The sequence below is a fragment of the Panicum virgatum genome, chromosome 4K (assembly GCF_016808335.1).
Source record: "Panicum virgatum strain AP13 chromosome 4K, P.virgatum_v5, whole genome shotgun sequence".
In the NCBI taxonomy this organism is placed as follows: Eukaryota; Viridiplantae; Streptophyta; class Magnoliopsida; order Poales; family Poaceae; genus Panicum; species Panicum virgatum.
The window spans coordinates 39350038-39373797 of NC_053139.1; the positions used below are offsets into that span (position 1 = coordinate 39350038).

General features: G+C 51.3%; 1 protein-coding gene across 2 annotated transcripts; it reads right to left on the reverse strand.

Moving 5' to 3' along the window:
- Nucleotides 1-55: 55 nt before the first annotated feature.
- LOC120703948 (cell division cycle protein 27 homolog B-like) lies at nt 56-23478 on the reverse strand. 2 transcript variants are annotated; one of them, XM_039988161.1, is made up of 16 exons: nt 23154-23421; nt 22223-22295; nt 21617-21726; nt 20608-20654; nt 20423-20520; nt 19647-19945; nt 14049-14195; nt 12868-13114; nt 3611-3825; nt 3461-3526; nt 2758-2877; nt 2600-2676; nt 2131-2250; nt 1497-1716; nt 997-1278; nt 56-749 (listed from the first exon to the last, which is right to left on the reverse strand). In XM_039988161.1, exons 1-16 carry the CDS (start codon nt 23256-23258, stop codon nt 696-698), a joined length of 2280 nt encoding a protein of 759 aa, XP_039844095.1. In that variant the 5' UTR covers nt 23259-23421; the 3' UTR covers nt 56-695. The 2 variants fall into 2 exon arrangements, with proteins under 2 accessions (XP_039844095.1, XP_039844096.1); XM_039988162.1 differs by having other exon boundaries at nt 329-749; nt 12976-13114; nt 23154-23478.
- Nucleotides 23479-23760: the final 282 nt, after the last annotated feature.

A 23760-nucleotide genomic window follows, 5' to 3' on the forward strand; every position in this document is an offset into this window, starting at 1 on the left:
AAACAAGTTATCACATCGCATTATGCAAAAGTAAAAGTTTCCAGAAATCGCCTCATCGCTGTAACTTTTTTCTATGAATAATTTCTTAATGATGCCTGGATATGCTGCCAGCAAGCAATGATAGAGGCTACGAGCATGAGAACGGGAAGTTACACTTTGCTTGCACACAAAGCCTGCAGCTTTAGCTTCTCACCACTTACAGTGCGAGGAGGCTGACTCACCGAAGCATTCCTCCTTTCTTCGGGCTTCTCCAAATGGATTAACTCGGGTGGAAATGGTTTCAACCATTGGGATGACAACTGAAAATTTAAAAAGGTCAGTCAGCGTCTATGATCTGCTTAGTCAGCAGGATTCTGATCCTCTAAAACTTTATGTTATTCAACATGATTCCTTTTGCTAATCTGAGAATTGTACAATGGTACAGACGAGCCATTTCGCCAACACTCAACTTGTAAACAGTCCTAAACTACTGCAGCTGCCGTGCATGTGCTCTCTGACTACAGGTTGCAACTAGAGCTACAAAACTGGATGGCTAATGGTACAGTAATGACACAAGAAGTCTTGTTGGATCGCTAGATTCTGATCAGCAGCGTTTTCTTTTTGAACATAGCTCCACTTGGACAGCACAAGCTGGCCATGAAGTCCTGATTCACAGGCAAATGTTCCTTTGCCAATGTGTTTTAGAGTGAACAAACTTATAGGTCATCGTCCATCAGTTCATCAGGAAGGTGTACTTTCTCCATTGCGGACTGCCAAATACAAGACAAGCACGTCAGTCATTAAATTGCAAACGAATTCTCCATAGCACAAGCATTACAGTAACCATAACAAGTGAATTACGCTTCATAACACCTAATAAGGCAACAGATCAACTAGCAATGGTTGCTAGACCGCTCTAGGAAGAGAGTAAGCAACACAGAGATTAGTTGGAAAAGAAGATAGGAAAATGAAGGTAGATGGAGGTAGGCAAGGTAAGGAGATAAGATTCTATTATACCTTAATTATAGCAAGATCAGCAGCAGGGGGTTTCAAATCCAGGGCAATGCCAAAGCAAAAAACAGCTTTGTCAAGAATGTTGAGTTGCCTGTAAATTTTTCCCATCAGTGCATACATACTACTCTCATGAGGCGCAATCTCCTTTAGCCGCTCCAACTCTTCCAGAGCTTCTGCGTATTTTTGTAGGCCTGAAAGGATTAAAGCCTTCTGATACTTGGGCAGTGGATTCTTCTTATCAGCAGCTATGGCTTTCTCCATCATGTCCAATGCCTCCTCATTCCTCTGAGAAGATTGCATCCAGAAATAAAAGGTTTCATTTAACCATTGCCCACAGATAATTTAGCAGGGGAAAATGCAAACCAAAAACAATTCCATCAGATTCCAAATGTAAGTCATTTAAACCTCCTCTACTATTTCCCAGAAGTCACTCAGAAGGGCTACTATAACCTATATTTGGAATCAGAGGCAATAGTTTATTGTAGTCAATCAATGATATCAACCTTTAGAGAATGCAAGGCCATCCCAAGGTAACACATAAGAACAGAAGAGCGGGGATTTATCTGAAATGCCCTCCTGAAATGATGCTCAGCAAACTCAAACTTCTCCTGCCGAAGATAGACCACCCCAAGGCCATACCAGGCATTGTAGTGCCTTTCATCTACCTGAAGTGCACATCTGTAGAATTTGAGGCTATTTTCATAATCTTCCAGTGCAGAATACCTACAGTTCCAAAGAGTGGTATTTGATTAGAAAAGTTTGAAATCTCAGACATGGATTTTTATGAAGTTCAAACTTGCGCCAGTTTGTTTTTAAAAAAAACTTCATCTGTGCCAAAATATAAGGCACGCACATATTTCAAGATTCAAATCTTGTAATCTTGACCAACAGTTAACCTCACGTGATGTCAATTTTATTTTACAAATAATAATATCACTAGATTGACAGTTAAAGGTATTTTATTACTATAATTTTGTTGCTATAAACATTGTAGTATAGGAGGAATCAACAGTCAAACTTATTTTGGAGACCGTGCCAAGTCAGATCACGCCTTATGTTTAGGGACAGAGGGTGCACTCAAGCCTTAACTAGAAATATAGCATCAATATAAGTAAAATTGTGGGAGCAAAAACATACTCATGACCGCACAGAGTGTGAGCATATGCAAATCTTGAGTCAAGCTGTACCGCGCGTTGAAAATTCTTCAAAGCAGTCTCATGATCTTTCCTCAAGGCAAAGCAATTCCCCACTGCACACCTGTTTGCACATTCCAGAGAGATATATTAGATTATGTAACATTATAGTAATGTAACGAGAGGGGCCAGCTTAAAAGCAAATCCCACTGAAGATTTAAAATTGCCACCTAGACTAATGCACCTGTTTTGCACTGCAATGACAACAGGACTACATCTGAAATTGTCAAACCAAGAACAACACAGCCTTATTTACCCTGAATCCCCCTCACCCCTCATACACACAGGACACCTTGTGCTAGTTCAAAAATGTCATCATTACAAGATTTAGTAGGGGGGAAAATAAAATTGAGATACTCTGACAATAAAATGGTGAAACACTTTTGTTCTTATAAAGTAGAACAAAGGCATACCATGCTTGAGGAGATAGTCGATCAATAGAAATAAGCTCTTGAGCAAGGTAGCTTAGTCTCATTTCCGCGTTCAGATGCTGTAAAAAAATAACAAAACATGCAAGCTTGTAGATAAATGTTAATGTAGCCAAAAGTTGAACTGCAGTGATTTCACTTACATAAAGAACAGTGGAGTAGATGTCCATTCCATCCAATGTACAAGGAGACAGTCGATGCGCTAACTCAAAGTAATGATCAGCTTCTAAATAATCAACCAATTCAAAATATGCCTTACCAACCTGCATAGTTGACCAGAATGAACACAAACTTTTTCTTACCAAAAGAAATGAAGTTTATAAATATTTTCTAATTTTAATGTCACCATATATTTTGCCCACTTGTTCAAAAGTGCTCTACTCTTTAAATCCAGTAATGTCTTATCTCTACTGCCCTTTCAAGAAAAGACAAGGAAATTAAGTTTAAGAAGTATCTTTTAATTTTAAGAAATTACAGGGTTTAAAGAGTAGAGCACTTTTGAAGAAAGTGGGCAAAATATATGGACATTAAAGGATTCATTGTGTTCATTATTGAGTTGTACAATTAACAGTGCCAATCCCAAAATTAACTTGATAAACAAATTAAAAAGCAGCATGGACTATAATTTTCCAATAAACAGTCAGTCATGAACTCATCATGTCATAAGGTTCAACTAAGTCATTTAAAAGGTCAGAAACAAACAACGAAAATAAAATCCCCCCAAAAGTTCCCACATTAGGATGCGGATAGGTTGACACCATTACTTTAGGTCATAAAGACTTCTTTTATCACTACAAGAATCAATAGCATTTTTGTATGTCTCCACTCATCTTGCATTGGTTGTACCTGGCATAGAACCCAACCAGTGTTAAATTGCGATTCAGGGAGTTTTCTGAAGACTTCCAATGCTTCCTGACCATTTATTTAACAAAATCAGTTTAGTGACATCACTGGATAGAAGGTTATTGTCTGTAAGTTGAACACCCTATATCATACCTGGCACTTAAACAAGCAAGAAAGCCTAAAACCTTCCCCGAGTGTTCGCAAAAGTCCCAGTAGCTCCCTGATTCCAATTGCAACTTTGGACTCTTGCGACATAATTCGTTCAGCTTTATCTTGCTCAAAGAATCTTCCCTCAGTCGTACTTGCAGTAGATGAGGTTGCTGGCACATTATCTGTCCACATTTCATCAATAACTTCGTATCTGCTTCCTAAAATCAAGAAATCACTTTCGTCATTCCTAAAGAGCAGAAAATGCTACTCTATACAGCAAATAGCTAATGCGAAAAGTCATACTTAGAAAATACAACCCCAATAAACAATACTCTCTCTGATCAGAAATATAGGCAGTTTTAGGTTTGTCCCAAGCAATCTTTTTTAGCTTTGACCATCAACAACCAATAACTAAAAAAACAAACAGTGCAACTTAAGATTGATATTATTCATCAGGAAGAGTAATTTTTGTATTTAAAAAATAATATTGAATTAGTTTCACAAAACTACAACCATGCGCACTAAACTATCAAGGAACTACAATTTTTTAGATCAGTTTCACATACCTACAACTACTAATGCCCTTAGATTCACAAACCTACAATATTCTGCATGGACCCACATGTCAGCCACACAAGTCCATATGCAGATCCATGCAAAATGTTGTAGGCTTGTGAAACTAAGGGCGTGATTAGTTGTAGCCATGTGAAATTGATCCCAGATGTAGTTCTGTGAAATTAACAATTATATATTTGTACATAAATTGATGGTCAAAGTTTCACCCTATCGACCATGCTGATCTCCTAAATTGTATATATTTGTGATCAGGGGGAGTATTATAGCAAAGGCTAAGGTGAAAGCATTGGGGATGATCCAGAATTTGTGAGAAACTTGTGAAGGAAAAAACTAAATGCCAGAATTTGTGAGAGGATTTTGTAGTGAAAAGAAACTGCCATCAGCATTTAATCATAGCAATTAGAGCAATGTTTTAAAGTATGAATGATAAGCTCACACTAGCACAGAACCAAGAAAACATAAGAATTCTCAGGCCACACCTTATATGTTTCAAACTGTTTGGAGGCCCATGCATAGTGGCCCATTAAGAGGCCCATGTATAGGTCTATATATACCCACCCATCTAGGGTTTGGAGGAATACAAGGCAATTATTCTCTCCAATATGGTATCTAGCCTACCTCTCCCTCCCTCCCTCTAGCCGCTGGCACCACCAGCCGCCGCCGCCGGCGCCATGGCCGGCCGGCCACTGGTGCTGCCGCTGCCCCTCTCCTCCTTCCCTCCCCTCTCCTCCCTCCCTCCCTTCCCTTTCTAGTAAGCCGGCGCCGGCAGCCGCCGCCGGTCCACTCCTCTGTTCCTGCCGGCGCGGGTGCCTGGATCCAGGCCGTGGATGCCGCCATCTCCTCTGCTTGGCCGCGCCGCGCCGCCGTCGCCCGGGCCTCCACCGCGGCAGCCGCCGTGCCCTCCTACATGGGCGCCGCCACCCCCTACGCCGCAGGTCCGCGGGCCCGGATCCCGCGGCCTGCGACGCGCCGCCGGCGGTGGAGGGCCCGCGCGCCGCCGCCCGGGACCCTGGCGCGGAACCGCGGCCTGGGACGGGCCGCCGCGCGGATCCCGTGGCTCTGGGAAGTCTGGGCGCCGGTGTTGCTCGACCTCAGCAGGCCCTCGCGCTGGCCGCTGCCGTCCCTGCCTCTGCATGGATCCCGGCAGCCTCTGCTCTGGGAGCCCCGCGCGCTGGCTCCAGCCGCGGGCGTGCTTCCTCTCGGCACTGGTCCCGCCTCCCCTGCCACCTTCATGGCTGCGCGAGCCACTGCTGTGCCGACGCCGCCAGCTCTTGTCGCCACGCCGCTGTCGGACCGGGTGTCCAGCGCGTACAGGAGCGCGCCCACGGCGCCTCTGCCCGCGCCCGCGCCTCTGGCCGTTCCGGGTGCTACCGCCGCGCACGCTGTGGCCGCCGCGGGCGCCGCCGCACACGCCGTGGGCGCCGCTGCCATCGCCGCCGACTCGGCTGCAGCCACTGCCGCCGCCCTAGGTGCGGGCGCCGCCGCCGTGGGCGCACCCAGCGCCGCCGCCTACAGCGCGGAGGCTACGGCCCTGGCCATCGCGCACGCCGCGCACGCCCAGGGACCCGCGCGAGCCGCTGCCTCCCTCGCCGCTGCGTGGCCTGCGTTCGGGATGCCCCCCGCGGACGCGCCGTTCTCCGCCGCCGCCTTCAGCGGGCAGCCGATCGCCGCCGGCGCTGCTACGGCGCTGCTACGGCCGAAGCTACTCTCGCCGCGGCCCTCGTCGCCGCCAAGACCCACCAGACTCCGCCCTCTGGATCTGAATCCCGGACCGACCCCCTCCTTGGTGCTCCTCTCACCGGCCAGACCGGGAGTGGGGGAGGCCGCGAGCGTCGTCGTCGGAGCGGACGTGGTGGTGGTGCTGGCGGTGCTACCTCTGGTAGTACTGGTGGAGGCCGTCGGGGCACTCTGACCCCGACTCCGGTTCCCACTCCTTCTCCTGGCCCGATGTGGCCGTTTCAGGGTCAGCCGCAGCCGGCGGCCATGCTCGCCGCCGCTGCTCCCCTGTTCGTGCAGTCCTTCAGCGCCATGGGGCGGGCGCCGCCGGTCAGCACCGAGTGGATCGCCGACTCGGGTGCCTCCTTCCACACGACCCCACATGCCGGTATCCTCTTTTCTGTCCGACCCCCACACCCCTCTTGTCCTTCTTCCATCATGGTTGGTGACGGGTCTTGTCTTCCTGTCACCGCCGTGGGTTCTGCTCCTAGCTCTTTTCGTCTTTCCAATGTCCTTGTTGCTCCTCAGATGGTTCATAACATTCTTTCCATTCGTCAGTTTACAGCTGACAATTCTTGTTCCACCGAGTTTGATTCTTCTGGCCTCACTGTAAAGGATTCGGCCTCCCGGCGTCCGCTACTCCGGTGTGACAGCACCGGGCCCCTTTACACCCTTCGCCTTCTTTCTTCCGCTGCACCATTCTCGTCTGGGTGTCCACTCAGTTCGGCCTTACCGTTAAGGCCGTCCAGTGTGACAACGGGCGGGAGTTCGATAACTCCACCTCCCGTTCCATCTTCCTGTCTCGGGGTGTTCAGCTGCGTATGTCTTGTCCGTATACCTCTCCTCAGAACGGCAAAGCTGAGCGGATGATTCGCACGAGGAACGACGTTGTGAGCACCGTTCTGATCCAAGCTTCTCTGCCCCCGCACTTCTGGGCTGAGAGCCTCCACACCGCCACCTACCTGCTCAACTGCCTTCCTTCCACTGCTTCTCCTGCTCCCACTCCACACCACGCTCTCTTCGGTACCCCTCCTCGCTACGACCACCTTCGGGTCTTCGGGTGTGCGTGTTACCCTAACACCTCCGCCACCACTTCTCACAAGCTGGCGCCCCGCTCGACTCGTTGTGTGTTCCTCGGGTACTCCCCTGACCACAAGGGGTACCGATGCTTTGTCCTCACCTCTCGCCGCGTTCTGATCTCCCGACATGTCGTCTTTGACGAGTCGGATTTCCCCTACTCTACCTCCTCTAGACCTTCTCCTGACTCCGAGCTGGCGTCTCTGTTTCCGACTGACCCGGTGGTTCAGCCACCGTTACCTGTCTGTCCTTTTCCTGCAGGTTTTCCCGGGACGCCGGCACCGTTTCCGGTGATCCCTGCTGCGCCGAGTACGGCCCCGGTGCCCGCGGTTGCGCCACACGCGGCCCCCGGACCTCCGGTCGTGCCGCGCACGAACACGGTGTCTCCCGCTGCGCCACGCGCGGCCCCGGTGCCTTCACCTGCACCTGAGCGGTACGCTCAGGTGGTGCAAGTGTACTGGATTCGTTCGGCGCCGCCTCCTGCTCCGGAGGCTCCTGCGACGCCGACGCCGGAGCCGTCGCCGCCGCCGCCTCCCTCTCGAGCCGAGCCGGAGGTCTACTACCCGCTGGTCATCCATCGGGATCCTCGGCATATCCATCCCATGGTGACTCGGCGGATGGCGTCCAAGTCCGCGACTCTCTCCGCCACCGAGGGAGAGCCGCGGGTCTCTCTGGTACCCTCCTCTGTCCGCGACGCCTTGGCGGATCCTCACTGGCATCGCGCGATGGAAGAGGAGTACGCGGCTCTTCTTGCCAACCAGACATGGGACCTCGTGCCACGTCCGTCTGGTTGCAATGTGGTGACTGGCAAGTGGATCTGGACGCATAAGCGTCGAGCTGATGGCACACTGGAGCGCTACAAGGCTCGCTGGGTTCTCCGGGGGTTCACTCAGCGGCCTGGTGTGGACTATGATGAGACCTTCAGCCCGATCGTGAAGCCCGCTACGGTGCGCACGGTCCTCTCGCTTGCGCTCCAGTGTAGACCACCGGCTGCTGTTTGGACGACCAGGAGACCAGGTTACCGCCCAGGAAGACGGTGTAGCCTGAAGTGAAGCGACGAATGTCCGGGCAGCCAGCCCAGTCAGCGTCGGTGTAGACCACCAGCTCAGCAGAGGACGAGCGGTGAAGCACCAGGCCGAGGTCCACAGTGTCACGGACGTACCGGAGGAGACGCTTCAGTGCAGTAAGGTGTGACTCCCGGGGATCATGCATATGGACACAGACCTGCTGAACAGCGTAGGTGAGGTCCGACCTGCTGAAGGTGAGGTACTGCAAAGCGCCTGCCAGACTCCGGTAGGCAGTAGGATCAGCCACCGGATCACCGAGATCAGCAGACAGCTTCGACTGAGTGTCGACAGGAGTGGAGCAGGGCTTGCAATCAATCATCCCAGCCCGCTCTAGAATATCGAGTGCGTACTGCCGCTGGTGAAGGAGAAGACTAGACGGGCGAGACTCAACAGTGACGCCCAAGAAGTGGTGGAGCTGACCTAGATCCTTCATAGCAAACTCCTGCTACAGAGAGGAGATGACACTCTGAAGCAACCGCTGACTGGAGGCTGTGAGCACAATGTCATCGACGTAGAGTAGCAGATAGGCAGTCTCATCCCCACGGCGATAGACGAAGAGAGACGTGTTAGACTTAGCCTCGGTGAACCCCAATGTCAGCAAGAACGTGGCGAACCGAGAGTACACCAAGCCCAAGGAGCCTGCTTCAGTCCACAGAAAGACTTGTTGAGCTGGCAGACCATATTCGGACGACTCGAGTCCACAAATCCCGCTGGCTGAGAGTAGTAGATAGTCTCTGACAAAGTGCCGTGAAGAAACGCATTCTTCACGTCCAGCTGGTGCACAGGCCAAGAGCGCGAGAGCGCAAGCGAGAGGACCGTGCGCACCGTAGTGGGCTTCACGACTAGGCTGAAGGTCTCATCATAGTCCACACCAGGCCGCTGAGTGAACCCTCGGAGAACCCAGCGAGCCTTGTAGCGCTCCAGCGTGCCATCAGCCCGACGCTTGTGCGTCCAGATCCACTTGCTTGTCACCACATTGCAACCAGACGGACGCGGCACGAGGTCCCACGTCTGGTTGTCAAGAAGAGCCACGTACTCCTCTTCCATCGTGCGACGCCAGTGAGGATCCGCCAAGGCGTCGCGGACAGAGGAGGGTACCGGAGAGACCCACGGCTCTCCCTCGGTGGCGGAGAGAGTCGCGGCCTGAGACGCCATCCGCCGAGTCACCATGGGATGGATATGCCGTGGATCCCGATGGATGACTGGCGGGTGGTACACCTCCGGCTCGGCTCCGGTGTCGGCGTCGCAGGAGCCTCCGAAGCAGGAGGCGGCACCGGTGTCGACGCCGGTACACCTTCACCGGCTCAGCGTACCGCTGCGGCGCCGAGCGACGCCGGTACACCTGCACCGGCTGTGCGTACCGCGCAGGTGCCGGGGAAGGCATCGGGGCCGCGCATGGCGCAGCGGGAGACACCGGGTCCGCGCGCGGCACGACCTGATGTCCGAGGGCCGCGCGTGGCGCGACCGCGGGCACCGGGGCCGCGCTCGGCGTAGTAGGGATCACCGAAAGCGGTGCCGTTGTGCCGGTAAAACCTGCAGGAAAAGGACAGACAGGTAACGGTGGCTGAACCACCGGGTCAGTCAGAAACAGAGACTCCAGTTCGGGGTCAGGAGAAAGTGTGGAGGAGGTGGAGTAGGGGAAATCGGACTCGTCAAAGACGACGTGTCGGGAGATCAGGACGCGGCGAGAAGTGAGGTCAAAGCATCGGTACCCCTTGTGGTCAGGGGAGTAACCAAGGAAAACACACCGAGTCGAGCGGGGCGCCAGCTTGTGAGGAGCAGTGGCGGATGTGTTAGGGTAACACGCACACCCGAAGACCCGAAAGTGGTCGTAGCGAGGAGGGGTACATAAATGAGCGTGGTGCGGAGTGGGAGCAGGAGAAGCAGTGGACGTAAGACGGTTGAGCAAGTAGGTGGCGGTGTGGAGGCTCTCCGCCCAGAAGCGCGGGGGCAGAGAGGCCTGGATCAGAAGGGTGCGCACGACGTCGTTCGTCATGCAAATCATCCGCTCAGCCTTGCCGTTCTGGGGAGAGGTATACGGACAAGACATACGCAACTGAACACCCCGAGAGAGGAAGAAGGAACGGGAGGTGGAGTTATCGAACTCACGCCCATTGTCACACTGGACGGCCTTAACGGTGAGGCCGAACTGAGTGGACACCCAAGCAAAGAAGTGGAGGAGGGTGGGGAAGGTCTCAGACTTGGCGCGCAAAAGAAACGTCCAAGAGTAGTGCGAGAAGTCATCGACCACCACCAGATAGTACTTGTAACCAGAAAGTCTAAGTACAGGAGAGGTCCACAGGTCACAGTGAACAAGGTCAAATGCATGCGTCGCATGCAAAGAAGAAGAGGAAAAAGGAAGCCGAACATGACGACCGAGCTGGCACGTATGGCAGAGGGGCTCAGCAGGAGACCTAGTACCAGGAACATCGGTACTAAGACTGAGCTGAGTCAGAACGTCGCGGCCAGGGTGACCAAGGCGGCGGTGCCAGGTGGTGGAAGACGACGTCGCGGCAAAAGCGGCAGACAAAGACGGCCAGGGCGAAGAAGGCGAGAGTGGTGCAGCGGAAAAATGAAGACGAAGGGTGTAAAGGCCCCCGTGCTGTCACACCGGAGTAGCGGACGCCGGGAGGCTGAATCCTTTACAGTGAAGCCAGAAGAATCAAACTCGATGGAACAAGAATCGTCAACTATAAACTGACGAATGGAAAGAAGGTTGTGAACCATCTGAGGAGCAACAAGGACATTGGGAAGACGAAAAGAGCCAGAAGCAGAACCCACGGCGGTGACAGGAAGGCAAGACCCGTCACCAACCATGATGGAAGAAGAACAAGAGGGGTGTGGGGGTCGGACAGAAGAGAGGATACCGGCATGTGGGGTGGTGTGGAAGGAGGCACCCGAGTCGGCGATCCACTCGGTGCTGACCGGCGGCGTCCGCCCCATGGCGCTGAAGGACTGCGCCAGTGTGGTCTGGTCCCACCCCTCAGGCCAGGTCGGCTGCTGGCTGGGTGGAGCGGGCGGGGTCCAGAACGGCGCGAACATGGGAGCAGCAACGGCGAGCATGGCAGCCGGCCGGGGCTGAGGACGAGGGCCCCCCAACTGCGCGGCGGGCGCAACGGCCTGGGCCTGCGTGGCGTGCGCGACAAGCGCGACAGCCTGCGCAGCAGCGAGAGAGGCAGCGGCCCGCGAGGGGTCCCTGGGCGCGACGGCCTGCGCAGCGTGCGCGGCGGCGAGGGAGGCGGCGGCCACAAAGGCGGCGGCCAGGTCTGCGGGCGCAACGGCCTGAGCCTACGCGGCGGGCGCGATGGCGGCTTGCGCGGCGACGAGGGAGGCGGCAGCGGCGGCGGCGCGGCCCGCACCATGGAGCGGAGGAGGAGCCTGGGCGGCGGCCTGAAACAGAGGAGCGGCGGCAGATCGGGCCGGGCAAGACCACACACCCGCGGCCGGAGTAGACGGGGCCACGGGGACGGCCGGGGGGGGCCACGCGCCCAGCGCGCCCGCATGGGCAGCGGCGGGGGAAGGACCCGCGGCTGTAGGGGCTCCGGGCGGCACGCCCTGCTGCTGGAGGTCGGCGCAGCAGGGGCACACCGCGGCGGCAAGGGTGGGTCCGCCCAGGACGGCCGGAAGCGCGCCAGAGGAGGGTACCGGAGAGACCCACGGCTCTCCCTCGGTGGCAGGAAGGCGGCTGCAGCGGTGCCGTCCGTGTCCATAGCCGGCCGGCCCAGGGGGAGGCGGCCCTTGCGGCAGTGGTGCGCCCCCGGCGGGGTAGCCCGCGGCAGGGTCGGCAGCCACGGCAGGGGCGGTGGGGGAGGATCCCGCAGGGCTAGCCTGGGTGGCGGCGGCCAGGCTCGCGGCCCCGGCGTGCAGCACGGCCTCCAGGGCGCGCCACGGGCCGATGGCGGCGCCCACGGCCCAGGCGGCGCTCGCGAATCCAGAGGCAGCGGCGCCAGGGGCCGGCCCGGCGGCGCTAGAGGCGCGCCAGGGCAGGGCAGGCGCGCGCCAGGCGCCCTAGGCGGCGACAGCAGCGGCGCCGTCCGCATCCTGCGCCCGCAGCGGCAGGGGCGGCCCCGCCTACGCCCGCAGGGGATCCAGGGGATCCGCGGCGGTAGGGGAGCCCCGATCCGAGGGGCTTGCACCCGATCCAGGAGCAGGGAAGAGTGGAGGGAAGGAGGAGAGGGGAGGGAAGGAGAGGGCCGGCGGCCGGCCGGCCAGGGAGGCGGCAGCCGGGGAGAGGGAGAGAGAGGGCTAGGCTAATGATACCATGTAGGAGAGAATAATGGCTTGTATTCCTCCAAACCCTCGAAGGGTGGGATATATAGATCCTATACATGAGCCTCTAGATGGACCTCTATACATGAGCTCAATATACTCCAACATTGAGAATATAAAGACATGAATATACTTGAAGGAACAAAGAGAACAGGTCATTGTGGTAGTACTATTCTAGCATTTTAGACCATTTGAAGGGACATTAGGAGAAATCACCTTATTAGTAAAACAGAATTCTAAAGTTTTGCAACTTGGAATCATAACTGTGATTTCCAAAAAGAAGTACTGCAACCATATCGATATGAGCAGAAGAAAAAAACAAAGATGATAACATTCTGATAACAGTCACCGTATTGATATGGCCAGGAGAAACAAAAGCGTAATATGAGTACATAAGATATAACTGATGTAAACAAAATGGACCAAAACATCAAGCAAATATGCAGATAGATCTTGATCACACAGCCACACAGGTACATAACAACACATACACATCAAGCACATTTTTTCTACTTTTATAATTTGATGAATCCTCCACATTGAAATGATAATCACCTTCATCAAAATTTTCTGTAGCTCGTGGTTTCCCTTTCCTAACTTGCACGGAACGTACGGCTGTTGAACACAATTTTGATGGTGTGGACGAGTTTACTCGCAATTTACCTGACGAGTGATCTGTTCCATTCCCACCAAACTGAGAGAGATTTGAATTTGAATTTGAATTTATTGTTGTCTCTCGAGAAAGCCTTGCACTTCTTCGAGGCATTGAATCACTACTCTGATTAAAAAGCCTTCCAGAAACCTGGAAAACATCTTCAACTCTAATGTCACCATAAGCAATAATTTAAAAGCATGCACTAAAAACAGTATACTAATTAGAAAAAGATAGAACATAAGGAAAGGGTTAAGTGGCAGATTATATAATCTACAGAACTACAAAAACAAAGATATACTGAAATATTGATCTACTTGCAACTAAACTCATGACTTTTTTCATTAACAAACAAAAACCATCATGTAACAAAAAAAAACTGCAAAACATAACTGTGATCTTGATACTGTGGAATGCCAGAGTGACAAAAAGGGATGTGACATTGTAACCTGATACAAAGGAACATCACTGGAAGTTCACAGTAACTTCAGGAACTTGAAGTTTAAAATGAAGCATTTGCATGTTATGTGGGGCAAGGCAAACATTATGTGCGTTGCGCTAAGAAGGTGGCAGGTTAGGCCACGTCTTATCTCTGGTTAGTTGGCGGGATAGTTGATTGATTAGATATGGTTGTTAGCTTGATTAGCTCGGTTAGCTTCAGATAAGGTTTGCCAGCAGAATTGGTTAGTAGTTTGTTTTGTTAGCGGCTTGTGCGTGAGGCAACAATGCTGGGTGCATATCCAGCCGTGTAATCTCGAAACATTCAAGCAATGAAAGTATCTTCCTCTTCCCTTTAAATCTACTCAAGCGTGGAGCAGAAGGGACTTGATCCCTCTCCTCTATCGTCATCTACCTGGCTAGATCCTAGCCATCACATTGCAAACAGCATTAGTATGAGTAAATAGAAAATATCATCCAGCTCTGATTACTCTATAATTTTCAGATTAGAATCAAAAAGGGGAATGGTGTGATAATTGGTAAATATTTAGATGTTAAGGTCCCTATAAGTTCCAAAATAGGGAAATAGACAAGAACAGAAGTTACAAGTAGCGGCATGATTTCAATCAAATGGTAAGAACCTAACCTTCTTTAGCCTTGCTTCATCCAAGTATTTCCTTCTGAGTGGCTGGTTTGCTCCATTAGCTTTCTGTTTAGTGGGAGCATCACCACTTATTGTAGTCTGATAAGCATGGACGTTCCTGAAGAGTGGCGGAGGTACAATACTAGAAGTCTGCAAGAATAAGGCAAGTAAAAATGCATATTGAAAGTATAGAAGCAGAATGCTTACTTCATTGCTAGCCCAAAGGGGCATATTTATACTGGTATAAGTCAGTAGACTTACTACTTGCCTGAAGTGGAAAAAACTAAGTTGACTACTGCTACTTCTGCTGTGGACAGCAGATATACTTGCTAGTTAAGGAAACTACATGTCACTGCTGACCTCATATACTAATATAGGTCATGGGTGACATCACAGGATTATATGTGCAGCTTATACAATGCTGCTAGTGCCTTAAGCTAAGACTTACTCATCAATCACCCCCTAAGTCTTGGCTTCTTCTAGTTTTGCAATCTTGATCATGCCAATTTTGCTGCGTAGCTCTTCAAATTGGATCCTTCCCAATGCCTTGGTTAGGATGTCAGCTAGCTGATCTTTAGTGTTGATGTAGCTCACCCTTGTCTTCCCTTGATCAACACAGTCCCTGATGAAGTGGTATCTTGTGTCGATGTGTTTGCTGCGCTCATGGAAGACAGGATTCTTGCACAGCTCGATTGCTGCTTTGTTGTCCATCCTTAGCTCAAAGGGAGCAGGTTCTTCATCTTGGAGCTCCCCAAGCAGCCTTGACAGCCAAATGCCTTGGCAGGCAGCAGATGTGGCTGCAATGTACTCTGCCTCACATGAGGAGAGTGCCACAACTCGCTGTTTCAGCGAGTACCAGCTGATAGGACAGCTGCCGAGGAAGAAGATGCAGCCACTCGTGCTCTTGCGAGTGTCAATGTCACCAGCCATATCACTATCAGTGTAGCCGACCAGCTTCATGTTCTTCTTTTCTTCTTCCTTCTTGTACTGGAGCCCATAGGACAGAGTTCCTGCTAGGTAGCGCAGAATGCGCTTTACAGCAGCATGGTGCTCTGCTGTTGGGGCTTCCATGAAGCGACTGACATAGCCCACAGCAAAGCTGATGTCAGGTCGAGTGTGTGTGAGGTAGCGCAGGCTCCCCACAATGCTTCTATACAAGGTTGCATCTGCTGCAGGTGCTGAGCTAACCTTGCTCAGCTTGAACCGTGGCTCCATGGGCACTATGCAGGGATTGCAGCCTTGCATTCCACCAGCAGTGAGGATCTTGGCAGCATAGGCAGACTGAGATAGGGTGATCTTGTCCTTCTCCTGTTTCACTTCAATGCCAAGGTAAAAGGAGAGCAGTCCCAAGTCACTCATCTTGAATTTTGCCTTCATCTCTGCCTTGAATCTTTCAATCTCCCTTGGATTGCTGCCGGTAATGATGAGATCATCCACATAGACCCCTATTAGGAGCCTTTGATCTCTGCAGCCACATGTGCACACTGCTTGAAACCGAGTTCCAGCAGGCTGGCATCAAGTTTGATGTTCCATGCGCGTGGTGCTTGGCGTAGGCCATACAAGGCCTTGTCCAGCCGATAGACAAGGTGTTCCTTGCCTTTGATGGTGAAGCCCGGCGGCTGCTCGACGTAGACCTCTTCTCGGAGCTCGCCATTGAGGAAAGCCGACTTGATGTCGAGGTGGTGGAGTGACCAGCCGGCGTGTGCAGCTGTAGCGACCAAGAGCCGAACAGACTCAAGTCGGGCTACCGGCGCAAACACTTCATCGAAGTCAATGCCGGCGCGCTGCACATATCCCTTGGCGACGAGCCGGGCCTTGTGGCGAACAATGTTGCCAGCAGCATCCTTCTTCACCTTGTAAACCCACCGGAGCCCAATTGGCCGATGTCCTGGTGGGAGTTCAACAAGCCGCCATGTCTTGTTCTCCTCGACTGCCCTGATTTCTTCATTCATTGCTTGCTGCCACTCCAACTTCTTCTCTGCTTCAGCAAAGGATGCAGGTTCCAGTGATGAAACCATGTGCAGCTCACCTTCAGCCAGCTCACGCTCCGCCATGCCGGGCAGTGGTGCGTCATCGCCGAGGACATTGTCCAGGCGGCGGAAGCGCACAGGCGTGTCGCTGTGCTCTGCATCAAGGCTCAAGCTGGTCTTCAGCATAAGGTGGTGGTGTGGCGAATTCCACCGGAGCTTGTTCTCCAGTAGGTGCTGTAGATGGCGCTGGTAGTGGTGAATGAGCTGTTTGCTCTGCACCCCCATCAGTTGGAGTCGATGATGCTGCTGCTATTGGTGTTGGAGCAGCAGGTGCTGGAGCATTATACAGCATGGTGGTTGACTCGACGGTGAACTCTTGGGTCCGCCACTCGCCATCTGCTGATTCTTCCACCTTGCTCCAGTCCCAGCCTCTCTTCTCGTCGAACACCACGTCTCTCGTGATGTGGACGCGCTGGGACACAGGGTCAAACACCCTGTATGCCTTGGTTCCAGCTTCATAGCCGATGAAGACAACAGCAGTGCTGCGATCTTCCAGCTTGGACTGATGAGGCCGCGTCTTCTTCATGAACGCCAAGCACCCGAAGGTGCGGAGAAAGCTTACGGCCGGCTTCTTGCCGTACCATGCCTCATATGGCGTTTTGCCATTGAGCGCCTTGGTTGGCGCTCGGTTCAAGAGGAACACGGCTGTTGACACGGCTTCTCCCCAAAACTTGGCGGGCATGCTGCGTTGCTTGAGCAGGCTGCGCGCCGTCGCCATGACGGTCTGATTGCGCCGCCCCACAACGCCATTCTGCTGCGGCGAGTATGGCGCCGAGTGATGACGCTGCACTCCCTTCGCCGCGCAATAGTCACCAAACTCGAGGGAGGTGAACTCCCCACCATAATCAGTGCGTAGGATCTTCAATTTCCTCCCGCTTTCAAGTTCTGCTACAGCCTGGAACCTTTTTATGGCTGCTGGTGCGTCGCTCTTCGCTTCCAGTAGAAGCAGCCACATGAAACGGCTATGATCGTCGACCAGCAGCAAGAAATACTTCTTGCCGACGGGAGTTGCAGGCGTGACGGGGCCACAGATGTCGCCATGAACCAAGTCGAGGGCGTGCTCAGCGCGGAACTTCGCCTGAGCAGGGAATGGCGTCCGCTTCTGCTTGGTGAGGACGCAAGTGTCGCAGAACTGATTTGCGTGCTCGATCGCTGGCAGGCCGTAGACCATCTGCTTCTTCGCCAACTGCTGCAGGGCGTTGAAGTTGATGTGGCCGAAGCGTTCATGCCACTTCCAGGCGTTGTCGTCGGCGCGGGCAGCAAGGGATAGAGGCCTGTCGATGTCGAGGTGCAGGGTGTAGAGCCGATTGCAGCCCCGCTCGATCCTGGCCAGTAGCCGCTGATGCTGATCCCAAATGCGCATGACCCCACGCTTGATCTCCACCGTGGCATCACTCTCATCAAGCTGCCCAACACTGATGAGGTTGCTCTTCAGGCGCGGGATGAAGTAGACGCCTGTCAGAGCTTGCTGCTCGCCGCTGGAGGTGGAGAAGACGACCGTGCCTTGGCCCTCAATGGTCACCAGCGAACCATCGCCAAAGCGGACCGTGCCGGTGATGTTTTGGTCGAGCTCGGAGAAGACATCTCGCCGGCCAGTCATGTGGTTCATTGCGCCGGTATCAAGGTACCACCTATCAGCATGGCGGTCGCCATCAGAGTTGAGGTGGAGTTGGGCGCGTGGTTCCTCCAGATGGATTTTGAACAGAGCAGAGGTGCTCTGTTTTGGTGAAGCAGCGTCCGCCTCCTCTGTTTTGGAACAGCAGAGCAAAGTGCTCTGTTCCAGCGGTGCACAGACCTCCGCCATGAGCAGGGCTGGGCCATCATCTTCCTCTTCGGCAAGATTGGCCCGTTCCCGGCGAGGCTTGCGGCAATCCTTGGCCCAATGGCCGTATTTGCCGCAGTTGAGGCACCGATAGGACTGCCTCTGATCGCGAGGTGGATCGCGAGAGGAATCGCGGCGGGGCGCCCTGTAGCCTCCTGAGCCACCTTGCTTCTTTTGCTTGCATGGCGGTCGGTGATGGCCGGTGTGGGTGGTCCTGCAGCCACCAGCAGAAGACCCCTTACCGGAGTTGCGTTCCTTCCAACGTGCCTCCCACTTCTCCTCAGTGAGGTACAGCTTGCCTCCCGCTTGAGGTTGATCCACCGAGGAAGAGGTTGCTGCAGGGCGCTCATCCACCATCTTCAAGCGCCCGGTCACCTCCCCAATGGTGAGAGTGTCGGTGTCAAGTAGCGTAACAATAGACAGAGCTATCTGCGCATACTTGTCTGGAACCACTCGAAGCAGCTTCTCGACGGCGTTCTGCTCCGAGACTTGCTCACCATAAATGGAGAGCGAGCTCATCATCCCGGAGAGGAGTAGGGCGAAGTCGTCAACCTGCTCGCCGTCGCGGAAGGAGAGCAGCTCCCAGTCGCGGCGGAGGCGCTGCAGGGTCATCTTCCTTGCACGATCAGAGCCAACATGGATTGACTTGATCGCCTCCCAAGCTTCCTTCGCTATGCGCTTGCTGGCCAGCGGCCGAATCATCTCCGCCGGCACAGCAGAGAGGATGGCGTCTACAGCCATCCGGTCTTCCTGCCGGTCAGCATCGCCATGCTCCACTGCATCCCATAACCCTCTAGCCTCCAGCTTCACCCGCATCAAGAGGCTCCAGTCCTCATAGTTTGTGCGAGTGAGCTGCGGGTAAGGGGTGCTGCTGGCTTCCTTCACGACGCGCTGGACAACCACCTCTTTGGTCTGTCTCTGCGTTCTGCCACGCCGGTGTGGTGGAGAAGGGGAACGGCGGCGATAGGTGCAGAACTGGACATCGCCTGGAGCTGAAGTCATGGCTCCTCACTCTCTCAGCAGCAAGACAGGGAAGAAAGCAACACGGCAAGGAGCACAGGTCTCTCAGAATTTTTTTAGCTCTGGTGCCAAATGAAAGTATAGAAGCAGAATGCTTACTGGTACAAGTCAGTAGACTTACTACTTGCCTGAGGTGGAAAAAACTAAGTTGATTACTGCTACTTCTGCTGTGGACAGCAGATATACTTGCTAGTTAAGGAAACTACATGTCACTGCTGACCTCATATACTAATATAGGTCATGGGTGACATCACAGGATTATATGTGCAGCTTATACAATGCTGCTAGTGCCTTAAGCTAAGACTTACTCATCACATATCACTAAAGACTAGTCACAAACTAATACCATAAGTCCATAACTCAAGAAATGAGGTCTTCAAACACAACTGGTTACAAATTGTGTTACATCATTACATGTTTCAATAGTCAAGATTTGATAGTTCTCCAGTACGATTGAAAACAACTACAACAAAAAATAATTATGATCTGCCAAGACAGACAGCTCTTTATCATCAGAATTTAACAAGACAGGCAGACCAGATAATACTGATGCAAAGAAGGCTTTTTAACGAAGATAAATATGTCAGAATAGCTCAAACATGAATGTTCTGTTTATACATAAGCTATGGATACCAGTGCCAAAGAATGTGAAACATATAATACACCAATGCTACCTAGCATGGTTATACCAACTGCAGATTACACTTAATACCTCAGGTACACACTGACCTGTGTTGCAGCTGGTGATGGGGTGTCGAACTGTGCTACGTTAGAGGTTGTGCTGTTCTGTACACGCAGTGCAGTTGCTCTAGCATGAGGGTAACCAGGCACTTCTGCTGTGTTGTTAGCATGAAGCTGTTTCATTTGATTAGGGATAATATCCCCGAGGCTAGAGGGAAGACTGGAAGATAGAATTCGATTTTCATTGGCAAAGTTTGACTTTTCCAGAGCAGATGTGGATGCGTGTTCCTGCTGGAGACGTAGAGCAGTTGCTTCACTAAAACATTCATCTGCATCTTCAGCAACACCTACAAGATGGTGACACATTGTGAATTCAGTATGACTTCACGCTTTAAATAAGGATGAATCATTATCATTGAGCCATAGTATAACTGCCAGGTAAAGGACCATATTGCAATTAGCACACTAGGAATCAACCAATAAGAACAAACACCAAGCTAGCCGATAATGTTTGAATACATTTGTATACAAAATTTAGCACAGTGACACTCAAGTGGAGTGTCTCTTTTTTTAAAAAAAAATGTTAACATAGAAGACAGTCATCTATGAGGTGATGTACATGAAGGAAATATTCAATATTCACTAGAAGTAGCATATTTTGGAAGATACATCCTGCAAAATCACCATTGTTTTCATTTCTTCTTCTAAACCTTTCAAAAGTTATAATATGATGAGGTAACACTTAAGTACTTCTGATACTGTAATAAAACACATTTAGTATAGACCTAGTACAGAACTTCAAAGATGAGTGACAACGAACCAACCAAGTATACACAATTCCTCGTATGCTGCCCATAAAAGAGGATCTAGAGTCAACGCTTGTGTAAATTGTTCAGCTGCAGCTGACATTCTGCCTGTGCACCTGCAATCATATATGAGACAAATATAGTGAACTCTGCCAATATGAGAATTTGTAGCAGCACAGATTCAGTAACCATGAATAATGAACCTGTAAATCATTCCAAGGAGGTAATGTCCTGTAGCTCCATTGGGAACCTGCATAAAGGATAAAACCAGTAGAACTAACAAATCACCCTAAAGGAATAACAGGATTAACAGCAAACACAGATGTGATCGCTTTTATTTTCTCACTTAATACTTCACCTCTGTAGAATCAATAATAGTAGGAAACTTCACATGAATATCAATATGCCATGGCCCATAAGAGAAAATGATAAGGAAAAGAAGTTGCCTCCCCAATCCATGCAGCAACAAGCATTAATTCTGTAATGTTAATGGCTTAAAGCTCCTTTGGGCTTTGGCACAACACTCAAGAAAGAAGCACAATAGGAGAATGGACATACACATGGTCTGAACTTAAGAACATAATTTTTAGATATGACGTAGCCGGCAAGGAAGATCAACCAGGCTTAGTAAAAATAGGAAATATGTGTGCTACTCTAGCTATGGAATTTTTAGTTTACATAAACAAGCCCACACAACATCATCGAGCAAATATTCTCTTAGAACAAGCTACTTTGTGAAACTCATTGTCTACAGCGACAATTAATATCGAATGTACTAGAGGGGTATTTAGCAGGAATGTGTTGTTCTCATAACACCATAGCAGCCAGGCATTGTTCATGTGGGACCCAGAGACACTAACTTGGTTTTTCTTTTTGTTAATAGTTGAGGCTAGGTTCTTATACACGCATTGCATGTTTTAGAAACTAGTTTTCTTAGGTTTACCAAATGCTATCCCTATATGTAATATATAAACTTCAGAAATACATACAAATAAATGAATAATGCATGTGTTTAATGAGAAGCAAACCCAACGATGGAAAATTATGTCTATATTTTCTGACTAAAATAGTGGGTCCCACATGAGTAATGTGCAGTTCCTAGGGTACTGCATGAACAATACCTGTATTACCCTCTACACAAAAACAACACTAAGACTTTATACATTAATTTGCAACAACATAAACAAATCGTTTAACAAATACGCTGCATACCTCAATGTTTGGTTCATTGACTGGACATAGTGTATCTTCTGCTTCACGCAAGAGGTTCATCCGAAAGCATGACATAGCAAACAAGTACCGGGACTCTGGCAGCTTCTTCCCTTCATAGTACAGTAGAAACAAAATCCATAAATCATCCACACTACTTTAACGCCAACATAAAAGGAGAAAAATAGTCTAAAATGCAAAATAAGAAATATCCCCACAAGATGGAAAATATGTTCCATGTTAGAAAAGTCTCACATTAGTGCGCCCCTGTATCTATCTATACTACTACATAGGGCTAGGTATAGCATCTCGACCGTCAATTGGATCACACGGCGGATTTACTGGCCTCCTGTGGCTGCTTAGGTAGTAATAGGGTTAAAAAGGTGACTTGGCTGTGTGTGTGTGCGCGCGCGCGTGTGCGTGTGCGTGTGCGTGTGTGTGTGTGTAAGACTGCCCTTTGGGCCTTTGGGTTGAGAGAAATAGATTTCATTTGGGCCAACATTCCAATTGTTTAGATTCTCAAACACAAAAAGTCAAACCTTAAGGACATTACTACACAGTAGTAAACATGAACTGTAGAGTGGTAATATGGTGAGCAGATTCTATTACCTTTCAAAATATGGTATGCAGCATATGGCTGGTTGTTGTGGAGGTAACATGTTGCTAACAACTGCACATTGGTCTGCACAAAAGGTACAGAGCAAGATAACATTTAGTGTATCAGCCATGGAAGTAAACAAGCTTACAAAATAAAATACACTCTAACTTAATGTGGAAAATTAGTAAAGAAATGTCCTATAACAGGAAAGTTAACGTTAGCACTCATTGTCTACCTTTAGGCTAACAACTGCTAAGAAACCAAACACACACAACACTCGACACAGCAAAATTAGTGGATAAGAGTTTGACTAACCTCACCCCTCATCAATTACCGAGAACAACTGTGAGAACCCAATAAAAAGTTAAAGCCGGCTCGGGCAACTATAGGATTAAGAAGATAGAAAAGAGGGTCATCAATTAGAATGGCTTCAATGATGGACACCTAAAGATTCAGATATAAGTTAACACACCAAGCGGCCAGCAGAGCATATAGTCATTACAGACTAACACCACTGGAGCTGGTACCTAAAATTGCTCCCAATTTGGGGTTTCACTCTACTCTCCAGCAAAATTCTCCATAACCCTTAGACGAATCGCGGACAGATACTCCAATTCCTTACAACTCAAACCACTCTAGAAAACAGCTAGAGAGAGCCGCCTGATTCAAGTCCCCCATATACCGTACTACACCCAAATCCCACCGCTTTAGCTCAAATGCATCCCTAGTCACGTAAAAAAAAACACACACACACACACACACGAAAGGACAGTAAATCGAAGCGCCGCAGGTGAGACCCCGCGCCAAATCGCGGCCTCACGCCGACCACAGTCCCGATCTAACCCGCACCGAACCATTCCCACCAGCAATCACGCCGAATCTAGCCTCACTAGCCAAGCTGAGGTGCGGGGGGCGAGGGGAGGGGCGGGGCGGGGCAGCTACCTCGGAGGGGAACTGCGCGCAGAGGCGCTCGCAGAGGAAGACGGCGTTGCGGTGCATGAAGAGGCGCAGGCTGCCGTGGACGCGGTCCACCATTAGGGTTTCCATCGCCGCCGCCGGCAGCGAGCGCGGGCGGGCGGGCGAGGGGAGGCCGCGGTGGCCGAAGCGCTTGCGCAGGCAGCAGGGGAGGGGTCGTTTGAATCGGAGGTTTGAATCCGGCAGGCTCTTGGTTGGGTTGATGATGGGTGTGATGCGATTTGAATTGGGGATTCGGTTCGAACGAGTGCGTCGCGTGGGTGTGCTTCTGGAGCCGTGGCGTTTGAACGGCGTGCCTCTCTGGCGTCGCGAGCGGCGGCGTGTGATGAGTTGGCAGGCGCCGAGGATTGGATCAGCGGGACCGGGTGTCAGTGGCAGGCCGCGTGCGATGTGAACGTTGGATTGGATCAGCTTCGGCCATATTTGCGAGAAGATTGGGCCTTCTCATACGGGCCGCAGCAGCTACTTCTTCTTATCCCTCGGCCCATCAACAGGAAGCCCATTCCACGAACCCAACCCGGGCCTTCTCAAAGGAACCCGCAGGCTGACCTGGCGCGTTCCGCCTCTCCCATTG